Source organism: Salvia miltiorrhiza, chromosome 7 (assembly GCF_028751815.1).
Source record: "Salvia miltiorrhiza cultivar Shanhuang (shh) chromosome 7, IMPLAD_Smil_shh, whole genome shotgun sequence".
In the NCBI taxonomy this organism is placed as follows: domain Eukaryota; kingdom Viridiplantae; phylum Streptophyta; class Magnoliopsida; order Lamiales; family Lamiaceae; genus Salvia; species Salvia miltiorrhiza.
The window spans coordinates 20,461,272-20,473,884 of NC_080393.1; the positions used below are offsets into that span (position 1 = coordinate 20,461,272).

A 12,613-nucleotide genomic window follows, 5' to 3' on the forward strand; every position below is an offset into this window, starting at 1 on the left:
TAATTGAACTGTGAAAAAAAAATTGGATGGTTAATGGATATTGGAGTTGTCATTTGCCACTTATTTTTGGACATTGTTACTAAGAATAAGAGTGTTTAAAGGGTAAAAGTGATAAAGAGTTTTGGATTCCACAACTTTTTACAAAACAAAGAGATTTCCTTATTTAGAATTGACCATTTATAATAGGACAACCAAAAATATAAAAACTAACCATATTAAATAGGAAGGAGAGAATAATAAAATACTATAATGTAACTCTTACATCACATAAAAAAGCTTACTAATTGATTAATGAAGATTGAGTTTGTTTAAACAAAACAAAACAAAACATAAATGAATATCGATCACATAATGTGCTAATACAATTTATAGTCTAATCATGTTTCATGCAACAACTTCCAAACTATTATTAATATCATCATTAACATTAACAAATTATGTGGTTTCAAAAAAAAAATAGTACTATTAATTAATTATGTAACTACGCAAGTATTGGTTTTTTTGAAAGAGATTTAGGGCCTCTGGTGCTCTTTACGAATTCTAAGGATTTAGGGGGAAGGCTTTATAGATTTTTAAACTCATTTAAAAAAATGTAATTATAGATAAAATTTAAAAAAAAATTAAATTTTAAAATTACAGTAATAAAAAATTACATTAAAAACAAAATTTAAAACATATACTTCTCCATCCCATAAAAAGTGTCACCAATAATCATGCATAATTTTATAAGACGACGAAGGAAGTATTAAAAATTAAACATATCGCATCCTCAATATTTCGCAATCTCCTCCACCGTCCTCAACAAAATACAGTGCTAATCCAAGAAAATTCATTGTGCTGCCTTGGATCAATCACGTAAACTAAAAAAATTCAAGGATTGCCTATGGCACAATCATTAATTTCAAAAGCTGAAGGTTACTCAAGACAAGAAACAAGAGGATAAAACTTTATCAGAATTGTAAGCAAAAATCCAAGACAAGATTATCCAACAGATGAAATAGAATATCAAGGTCAAAACTTAGGGTTGGGAAACACATAAATTTGCCACAAAACATCCTATAATAGCACAATGATGGCATCTCACTGTACTACTTCCAAATAACTAGAACGATAATTTCATTTATCTACTAAGCTGTAGCAGCAGACTGAGCCTGGATCCTCTTCCTCGCCTCCTCAATGATGGTCAACTTAATGCCTTTGCCCTTTGGAAGAGATATCCAGGGCTTCGTACCCTTCCCAATTGTAAACACATTCCCCGATCTGGTTGCAAACTCATGGCCAGAAGCATCCTGAATGTGAAGAGTCTCGAAGCTTCCCTTATGCTTCTCACGGTTCTTGATCACACCAACACGTCCCCTGTTCCTACCACCAGTCACCATGACAACATTGCCCACATCATATTTGATGAAATCAACAATTTTGTTGCTATCAAGATCTAGCTTGATAGTGTCATTAGCCTTGATAAGAGGGTCTGGGTAGCGAATGGTCCTTCCATCAAAGGTGTTGATGTAAGGAATGCCCTTCTTTCCAAACTGAACTGAACGAACTTTGCACATCTTAAACTGCATGACATATTTAATGAACTGCTGAGATTTCTATAAGACGCAAGTGGTAATATTTAAGTACACAGCTAAAGAAAAAGCAAGTGAAATTTTGAAATTCCTACGAGTAGAATAGAAAATTTGGGTTAGAAACAATGTGTATAAAAACATGTTCATCTTGTTCATAGTTCCTCCACCATTTGAACATGGAAAAAATTCCAACCACGGACAGTAACTACTAGCAAGTGAACATGAAGTCCCCAGAAACATAATTCAATTGAAATACAAGAACCATAAAGCACGCATACCTTAGCTTCCTCATCACGAATCGAGTGCAGCCTGAAGCGACCCTTGGTATCATAGAGAAGGCGGAAATTCTCATTGGTCTTTGGAATAGATACAACATCTGGTAACAAAAGGACCGTCTTAACTATAGGGTCAAACTTAATTACAAAAAACAGGCAACAAATTATACAATAAGTAAAAGAATAGTTCATGCAAGCTGCACGATCACATCAAACATGTTAACCAGAAATTATTTTAATACAGCCTATAATTTTAACACTGTTAAAAAATTATTATGAGTACCAAAATTACCTAATATAGTTCAGAAAAGAAAATATCTATGGAAGTATAGAGAGGAATACATACCCATGAAACCAGCAGGATAAGTCTTGTCAGTCCTAACCTTTCCATCAACCTGAATGTGACGTTGCATCAATATAGAAATAACCTCGCGGTAAGTAAGAGCATACTTGAGCCTGTTTCTCAGTATCAGAATCAACGGCAGGCATTCCCTGGATTTGTGGGGTCCAGATGATGGTTTGGGAGCCTGTACCACATAGGTTGAGGATGATTAAAATAAAACACTGCCCACCGTGTCGATACAAAATAAGAGGGTAACCATTACTTACAAAAGCACCACCAAGCTTGTCCAACATCCAATGACTGGGGGCATTGAGCCTCTTCAAATGTTTCTTCAAACCTCTCGCCTGAAGTTCAACAAAGAATCACAAAGCACCAGGTTACAACAAGAATTATGGAGGACTCAAAAGCAATAAACATACCAAATTCCATAGAATTAGGGGAGCTTCTTATACAATAAATATAGGAATTTCATTGATGTACCTCTGCTACATACATGTTACATTCTACAATAAATTAATAGCATACGCCAGCAAAGACTGATATATATACCTATTTGAATTTCACTTGAATAAAAAGGACACCTTTTCTAATCGTCTATATCGATTTTGGACCAGCAAAGGAGGGCAGCTCAAAGAGACTTAAACATTCAGTTAATCCCATCATTAGGCAGTATAAGCAAATCCATCACAGTTATCGGCATAAACTCGTACAAATTTCAATATAATGCTAAAATTGTAGCAATTATTTCTCGATAATAACACCCTTAGCTTGACAATTGAAGTTTCTATACACATATCAATGAGTATCTCTAATAAAACGTTGCCAATTTTTTTTTTTTAAATGCAACACTATCGTGATAAACGTTATGGAAAGCAAATCAGCGCATTACCCAGCTACAGAAACCCAAAAAGAATTATCACAGAACTTCGAAAGCACTAATTCAGTAGGAAAAACAAAATCTTTAGGCGTGCGGACGATCAAGAGATTATCGAGGTACAACATTATCATTCAATGTAGTCAGAAACTAACCATATTGGAGTCGGATGTGAGAACCTACGGCTGCGCCCCTCCCTCGCGTCACTCCTCACTCAGCTCTGGTCTGGTGTATTCAAGCTGCGGAGAAATTATTAAACCCTAGCAACAAGTTTATATACGAGAGCGAGCGAAGAAGGGTAATTAGGGATGCTCGAATGTGGGCTGCAATGCTTCTCGGCCCATCTATGTATCTATTGTTCTAAAATATAATTGTCACAAATTTTTTTTTGGATAAATATAACTTTTTGACTCATTGTTTCAAAAATATCTCATCTTAAGGATAATATCGTTCCATATTTTTTTATTTGTGACCGATAAAAATAATTCGAAGACCGATAATTAACATATTCCGACCAATTATCATATCAATACACATGAAATAACAATAACAATAATAACAATAATAATAAAATCATATAAACGAAAACGCATCTGAAAATCAAATAAACTCCATAACCCTCGCTCCCCCATCCAGTACCAAAAAAAAACCCGTGTCCTAATCGAGGCTTGGGGCGAGAGGTACCTGGAGTGCAGCCGCGAGAATCTCAAGTAGAAGCACTGGAAAGACGTCGCTAATTATTAGCAGTCGCAAGGATTATTCTAAAACCCCCAAAATCGACATCTAGTGCAAGAACAGGATCGACACCGTCAAGAAGAAGTATAGAGTCGAGAAGGCCAAGATTGACGTTGATGCCAGCCCCATCAAGTAGCAATTCTACGACAAGCTCGATGAATTGATTGGCCCTATCACCAAGATGAGCTCTGCCACCCCTCCACCACTAGAGTCTAATAACCCCTATCAAATAGTTTCCAAGGGAATCCTGACAGGCACTATCGCCAAGATGAGCTCTGCCACCCCTCCACCATTGGAGTCTAATAACCCCTATCAAATACTTTCCAAGGGAATCCTGACAAACCTGTCAGGATTCGGTCCAATTCCGCTCAATTCCAACTGTCACCTAATCGCAAAAAGCCTCTTGTTAACTATCCAATGATGAATTCCAATTGACAATCTAGTGTTTTATGATCTAGATTGAGATTTTAAATAAGCAATTATCATCTATTTTTTGCAAACTAATTAATCGATATTTTGTATAGATCGCGATTTCACAATTTTATAGGGAGTGAGAATAACAATGACAACTGAGAAGAAATTCCCAACAAAATATAACAAATTTCGAAACAAGGAGTGAACAAAAGAAATTTCCCAATAAAATGCATTCGAAATGTCAAACATTGGTACACAACTACGTAACAATATTAGGTGATTTTATATAGGGTTAATTGTATTTTTAAGTTTCACGTATTGTACTTTGATATATTTAATTTCAGTTATGTGTTTAATTCTTGTAATCTTCATTTGTGTTTGAGTTAAATATCAATTACAATATATGATAATGTTTAATTATAATATGATTACAATTTTTTTTAAATATTTATTTTATTTTATTAAATATAATAAATAATTATTTAATTTTAATTTATATTTTATTTTAGATATTAGATAATTTGAAAATAAAGTGAAAAGAAAAAATATGTAGGTTGGATTGGTGTCACCATTGGGAGTAAAAAATATATTAGGTTGTGGGTTGTGTAGGTGGATAAGAGAAAAATGAATATTTTATTAAAAGGTGGAGTAAGATTAAGTTGGATGAGTGTCATGACTGTGGGTAGTCTAATAATCCTTCTATAACCTCATCCCAACAATAATCATAAAACATACCAAATTATAATTAACTCATAGTCTAGTAGTAAACATGATCATCTTAACAATAACTAATTATTTTAGGTAATAGATTACAACTTAATTCAGAATTGAGATCTAACGTTCTATATTTTATGTCTAATATTTCACTTTCAATTTTTTTTCCCCTTCAATTTCAATTTTATACGATTTAGTTTAATTTTTATAATTACTAACTAAGACTTATTCCATTCAATTACGGTATATAGTTATTTTTATCATGTTTTTTATTAGTTAATAACTCATTTTTATAGTTGATAAAATTAAAGTTAGAGCATATATATATTTTTTAATTTCATGTTTTTGAAAATAATAATAATAATTACTTGTTATTATTTTATAACAATTATTTCTAGAATAATAGACAAAATAATATGACACAATGACACACAAAAAATTATAGAACATTAAATCTCATCTGACATATTACTTTCGTGTTCAATGAGCTCAACCTTTTTTTTTTAGGCTAGCTCAACCCAAAAGTTAATATTAAAAATTGTGAAATTTGACTAAAAATCAATAACACAAAATGAGACATTCAAGGATGCATATATGCAAACAAAGTTCTATATTTTATTCAATAGAACAAGTTATTTTATCTTCATACTTCATGAATCATGACGAGTAAGTTATTCTATCATACTGAAACATTTCAAATTTTCATTATTTCTTTGTGCATTTTATACATTCCAGTGAAAAAAATATTAGATTAAAATTTGCACTTTATTTGCGGTCTCATCTCACAACTGGAGTCTAATTATAGTGGATCTGCAGTCAAATATAGTGTAGCACATATTGACTTTTGGATATTTTGTAATTGGCCAACTAATATAGGCAAAATCTAATTTTTAGAATCGTATCACGAGCTTGACCTCCGAATTAAAATGGCTTACTTGGCGATCTCTTCAATTATAGCTATCACAAAAAATAGTAATATCTAAAACTATATAATTTTAATTTCAATTTTGCCACTATATATTTGATTTTGATGGCAGGGCGTAGGAGAGATGAAACAACACGCGATTCATAATGCGGAAAATTTGGCCACATGAAATTTCCAAGATTTTCGAGCACAATAATAATTTCAACGAACAATAAACACACACAACACACACACATAAATCCACACACCACCATTCCCCTCTCTCTCCTCCTCCTCTAACTTTACTTCTCTCTCATTCTCAGATAAATAAAGCCACCGTCACCACCATCATTGTGAGGAGCTAACAACATCTTTGTATTCGTTGGTTGCATTTCCGTCCATCGCCACCTGCGAAACAAACACAATATTATCGTCATTCCTCTCTTAGCATTATTAAGCTCTTGTTTCATTGGAACTTGAATTTTTTACGTATTAATGGGGAGGAAGAGCAATGGAAGGGTTTCGAGAATTGGCAGTTACGCGATAGCTTCATCAATTACGGATGCAACTTGTTTTTCTTGCACGACTTTCAACATCCTTGCTCCTATTTACAAAAGACTCAATCACGAGGTATATATGTTAATTTCTAGTTGTTTCATAAAATTGTTTTTCTTCTTCTTGTGCATTTTTTATGCTTTCTGCCATTCCCCATTTTCAAATCATATGTATGCATCCGTGTATGTCGTGAGTTGATGTTGCTGTTGTTGTTGTTGATGTCATGGGTGGTGTGTGTTTGTGTGCGTGTTTTGGATCAATTTATTCATTTCTATTATTTTTTCTTTAAAGAAATGTGAAATTTTGATGGGTTTGTTGCAATGTTGAGAGCAGGATCCTAAATGTAGAGAAAGCGACGTTAAGCAAATTTGGCTTAAGAGAAATAAAAGGATTTTGGATTGGTTACTGTGTGAAAGATCTTCTATTATCTGCCTTCAGGTTCTATTTTGCCTCATTTTTATATATATTTTTATTTGTTTTAGCTTTTAAAATAATGCAAGTTTGATTAAGATTTTCTAATGAGCAGGAATTTTGGGTTGGGAATGAAGAGCTTGTGAGTATATATGATAAGAGGCTTGGAGATGCTGGTTATGACAGTTTCAAGCTCGCCAGGACAAATAATCGAGGCGATGGTATTCTAACATCCTTATTCTAGAATTAGATGTTTTATCTAATTTCTTGTTGTTGCTTTCATTTCTTATACGTATTGGTGTTGTGTTCGATACATGCAGAGAGAAGCATTGATGAAATGAAACTTATCCTCTTAAGCATTTATAGTGAATAAGATTATGAGTATATTATTAATGAATAAATAGAGAGAATCATTCCTTTGCATAAAAGGAGACATGACCTATTTTTAATTCGATAAATTACACTCAATGTTATCCTTTAGAAGAAAATGAGTTCAATTTTGTAATCAGCATTCCGATTTATAGGACATGTAGGTTTAGTCTTTTATAAATATTCCTATCATATAATGCTTCTTCAAGTTTGTACAACATGAGTTGCATGCTCTACTAATCAACAAAAAAAAAAGGCAGAGTTTGTTATCCAAAGTTACGAAGTTTTTCCCTCTTGAATTTGGAAAGGTCTTTTGATTGCTGTGCATAAGGACTACTTCAGGGTCATCAACCACAAAGAGCTGTTGTTCAATGATTTTGGTGACCGTGTTGCTCAGCTACTCCATGTCGAGCTAATTCCTCGCTTTTCTCAATGTCGAAGCAATTGCATACGCCAGGAAATTCTCATAGTGAACACTCACCTGTTGTTTCCACATGATTCAAGTTTGTGCTTGGAGCGGTTGCGCCAGGTATGTTAAAACTAAATTGCATGATGAAACTTAAGCCGGCTATTGGCATTACTGAATTGGTCCATGATTTGTTTGACAGATCTACAAAATATTGCAATATGTGGAGTCATACCAGAAAGACAAAAAACTCAACCCCTTACCAATCCTACTATGTGGGTACGTCTTTTAGATGTTATTTTACGTTTAAAACGTCAAGTTATGACTTCTAACATGAGAGGAAAATAAAGTGTTTGGTGTATTTTTTTGATGTGTCTAGTGACTTGAATGGGAGCAAGAGTGGACATGTTTACAAGTTTCTAAGGTCTCAAGGATTCATTTCCTCGTACGATGCTGCCCATCTGTATACTGATGCAGATGCACACAAGGTATTTACACTTAGTTTATAGTTTCTACCACAAATAAATATTGTTCATGATGCCATTTATTTTTTTCTTGCAGTGGGTGAGCCACCGTAATCATCGTGGAAATATTTGTGGTGTGGATTTTATATGGCTTCTTAATCCCAATAGATATAGGAAATTACTTAGAACAAGTTGGGGTGAAGCATTATCAGGATTGCTCAAGGTACGACGTGCAATGTGTTCTTGACACATTGTTGTGTAGTTGCTTGGATTCCTTCTGATTAAAAATGCATGTCCCATGATTTTACTCACAAACAAGATTCAATATCTATGTACTTAGTTTATGGACTTAGAGTATTTCACTTAAGTTTCCAAATATGCAATTTTTGCTTGTAATGTAAACACATTTGTTTGAATATATTTCTGCTACATTTAACAGCTGCCTTAATCTTGAATGAGTCTTCTCCCTTGTCTTTCTTTCTTACTTGTCTTATTCTGCATTTGAGTTTTGTATCCAAGTTGAAAATAGCAACGAATGGTATTGTTCCCTTGCAACATCCATTTCCTGCTCAATCTGAATGTTTCAATCCCCTGGCATTTGTCTGTATAATATTTGACAGGTTCATATTTGTCTTTCAGCATCAACTAAAGCGAACCTTACGCACAGAGGACAGTGCATTTGCGTTCCTAAAGGGGAACGGCCATGGCCACGACATTGCGTACTTTGACTTTTGTGAAGCATTGCAGCAGGTAGGAGCATTTCAACTAGGTCAGTTTTCTTCATTTTTTATGTCCTTAAGTTGCACGTGATGTGTTGGAAAATAGACGTGTAATGCGTCTTGTTCTTGTACGCTCAGCTTAATTTGATTGGCCATTGTTATGGGCTGCATACTGAAGAGATACGGGAACTTTGGGTGCAAGCGGATATGGATGGAAATGGTGTCCTGGACTATGAAGAATTTAAGGTACTATAAAGGTTACTTTGAGTTTGTATTCTAGTTAATAAGTAAGTATGATATCTAGGAAAATGTGATCATTTTGTGGTGTGGTTTGATTACAGCAACGGATTTGGAATGCATACTCGGGGCAAGGGGAAAAAGTGAGTGAGGGGTGTGTCCGGGGCGACTCTATCTTTGGCACAGAGCAAACAATCGGATTCAGCATCAAGAATGCAGTCCTCTTCCCTACAGAGGTAGAGAAAGGGTTGTGGCCTGAGGATTACTCTCTTTCTGATCATGCTCGACTAACAGTGGTGTTCTCGCCAGTGAGAATGCCACGCTCTCAACTGGCATTGTGATGGATAGATGGATCTTGATGATCAAAGATAAAGATTGTGATTTTTTGGGGAAGGCATGGTTAGAGTAGTACGATAGAGATGGAAGTAGATGAGTAGGCATATTCTTTATAGTTGAGTTAGACCGTCTCGTGTTAGAGTGTATGTCTATAGAAGCTTTTTTGTTGGTGTAAATAGTAGACAAGTTGGAGGAGTCTAACTTATACACTGTTGTTGTTCACCCCAAGACAAGACTTATTGCCCATTTTTTATGCTATTTTTGGCAACTAATATACGATCTCATTATCTCTCTCTCATGAATTGAGTGACTCAACTTTGGGCGAACATTAAGGGAAATTAAGCTGTAAACTACTGCCGTCTTTTGTTTATAAATTGATCATCAACTTGAAATTGATGAAACATCATGTAATGATATATTTTTACTCGAATTATATGTTGTCATGTAACATCTAAAGTCGAACTCCGAAAAGCACGATTGAATAAACTCTAGTTGGCATTTGATAAGAATTAAGAAAGGAGAAATAGATGCATCAATGATTAATAGTGTTGCTGCATGCATGAAGTCGGAGTGTCATGTGCTCAGACTACTCAGGACAAAGAATTAGCTACGTATTTCAATATACTCCTTTGTCCCTCAAACATTTCATTTATTTTCATTTTGGTCCGTCCTCAAAACATCTTTCTAACTTATTTTTGAAAATATTTTTCACTAGCAATTCCCTTACAATTTTTATTTTTTGTGGAACTCGTTTTCACTCATCAAATACAAAGCTTTTATTAAATTTCGTGTCACCCTTGCTTAGGAAGATATTTGAGGGGCGAAATGAATAATAAATTGTGTTTGTGTTTGAATTTTTTCACTCTATATAGCAGTTAATTTATTTTTCTTGTTCATATTTTGCTACCACGAGAAACAATCATTGCTAAAAAAATGCGGCTCTAATGACCTAAAATTAATTCAGTTGTTACTGAAAATTCGATCGTTAAAATGATTAACGACCATTTTTAGGGATCGTTATTTGGATGGTTGTTCCATCTTTTAACGACTGAAAAATCGATCGTTATAAATATCAATTTTGGTCGTAAATTTTCACAATTTTTTATTTTCAACGATCGATTTTTTTTAACAATAAAAAATTCAATCATAAAAAAACTCATTTTCAATTGTAGCAACTTGGCAAGCTTTGTCGCATGAGTCTTTCTAACATATTTTATACTCAATCGCATGCACCTTGATAAACTTCCTAATGGATCACCCATCGTGAAAGTGCTCTAAGTCAAGATCGATTAACTTCGAAGTTTCTTTCGAGTAGATACCAATATAAAAGATGCATATTATTGATATAACTAGCATCTATAAATTCATTTAAACTCTCATTCAATATACAATCTCATTCATACATAATCTTAGAATATGGCGAGAATGATATTCATAAATAATGATCGATTTTAAAATAGTAATAAAAAAATATTAGCGTTATTTTAAAAAAAAGTTAATACTGTCGTTAAAAAAGTTTAAGAAATTAACATCGATTTTAAAATAGTAAAAATATATTCCCTCCGTCCCACTAGAATTGGTACTTTTGAGTTGGGCACGGAGATTAAGAATAAAGGGTTAAGAGTGTAAAGTAGGGAGGGTCCACTTGTTTTATGTGAGTAGAGAAAGTAGAGACCACATACTATTTTAGGAAAGTGTCAATTCTAGTGGGACAAACAAAAAATGCAAGTGTGCCAATTCTAGTACTGCGACGGAGGGAGTATAAAAAAGAATTAAAAATAAAACATTAATATTAACGACCAAATTAAAGATCAATTTTTAAAACACTCAACCCAGAAACCGGCAAGTACATAATTTACCCCTCATCAACTATAACCCGTAAAAACCTTTATAAGAATTCAAAATAAGTAAGAACACAATAACCAAGTACCAAATAACATATTAGTATGATTATTTTTTAAAAAATAACATATTAGTATTAGAATAGTAGTTCATCAACATATCAAAACTATTAATTTTTGTAATTTTCAAAGACGTCTTCCATGTTATAGCTAGCTTCAACATCATCGACATCCTAACGAAGTAAAGAAGGAAATATAATGAGAAACACACACTTATTTCAATTGTATAGGTATAAAATGGATTAAAATTAATTATCACATCATTAAAATAAATTTGATCTCCATCTTCATCACAATATTCAGTAAATGTGGAGAAAAAAATGTGTGTTTTAGTTTATCTTAGAAAAAAAGAAAAATAATACTATGAATACAAATAAAAGAGATAATTAAATTAAAATAAGATTTAAACTAAGATACAAGTAAAGTATCACATTTAACAAAATTTTATATTATATATGAAAAGAGATTGATATATTAATTATAGATCTTTAGCATAGAGTTACATAAAATAAAAATAAAATTATATATTCTTTATATATAATTAATTGGATTCACATGTTGGATTTGAACAGAATCTGAGTATCAAAACTCATTCTCCAGATTCAAATCCAAAAATTTTAAGATTAATTCAGATCCAATTCAAATCTATAGAATTTAATTTTTACAAGATCGAAATCCAAAAAAAAAAAAAAAATCTAAATTCACTGATATGAACTGGATCCATAGTCCAGTATACATCATCCCTAACCATAATCATAATATACTATATGAAAATAGAGCTATTAGTAAAGTATGGCCAAACATTATGGAAAAAAAAGAATCAGAAATTTGTTTGTCAAAATGGTGCGATAAAAATTGGGTACCTAAAACTTTTGTTTGGGTGGGCGGCAGGGTAAGGGTATTTCTTGAACTTCACTTTTAATAATCATATTCACTATTCAATAATTGAGATGGTAGAAATGATCAAGGTCAAGGGATACAATTCTTCCTTTTATTTAATTACTTTTCTCGAAATTTATTTTAGGGCAAAAGTGCATATTAGTCCCTAAAGTAGACCCACACACTCGATTTTGGTGCAAATACCTCCCCTATAGTACATGAAAAATATGCAAATAACCCCACCTACTAACGGACCTTTGACGCCGTTTATTTTATTTTATTTTTTTTGAAATGGGCTCTCTCTCTCTCACACACACACACGCGCGCGCATCAGTTCACACTCCCACCCCAAACCGCCCCAGCAGACCCTTCCCCCTGCCCTTGTTAATCTCCCCGCCGACAAACCCTTCTCAACTGAAGGTCCATGCTGCCGGCTGCCGCCTGTCATCAAACCGAAGACGTCTTCGAGTTCAGCGACGACGACGACGTATCGCTAGCGTCTTCGG

At 33.5% G+C, this 12,613-nt stretch overlaps 2 protein-coding genes across 2 annotated transcripts; one reads left to right on the forward strand and one right to left on the reverse strand.

Annotated features, from left to right (window-relative positions):
• Positions 1-927: 927 nt before the first annotated feature.
• LOC130993305 (40S ribosomal protein S4-1-like) lies at positions 928-3,425 on the reverse strand. The gene is made up of 5 exons (XM_057918142.1): positions 3,219-3,425; positions 2,456-2,533; positions 2,193-2,373; positions 1,850-1,947; positions 928-1,562 (listed from the first exon to the last, which is right to left on the reverse strand). The coding sequence occupies exons 1-5, from the start codon at positions 3,219-3,221 to the stop codon at positions 1,128-1,130; spliced, it is 795 nt and encodes a 264-aa protein (XP_057774125.1). The 5' UTR covers positions 3,222-3,425; the 3' UTR covers positions 928-1,127.
• Positions 3,426-6,066: 2,641 nt separating this feature from the next.
• Positions 6,067-9,629, forward strand: LOC130993302 (uncharacterized calcium-binding protein At1g02270-like). Its single transcript, XM_057918140.1, has 10 exons — positions 6,067-6,460; positions 6,719-6,823; positions 6,912-7,017; positions 7,474-7,694; positions 7,774-7,850; positions 7,951-8,059; positions 8,133-8,258; positions 8,675-8,785; positions 8,893-9,000; positions 9,096-9,629. Exons 1-10 carry the CDS (start codon positions 6,326-6,328, stop codon positions 9,330-9,332), a joined length of 1,335 nt encoding a protein of 444 aa, XP_057774123.1. The 5' UTR covers positions 6,067-6,325; the 3' UTR covers positions 9,333-9,629.
• The last annotated feature ends 2,984 nt before the right edge of the window (positions 9,630-12,613 follow it).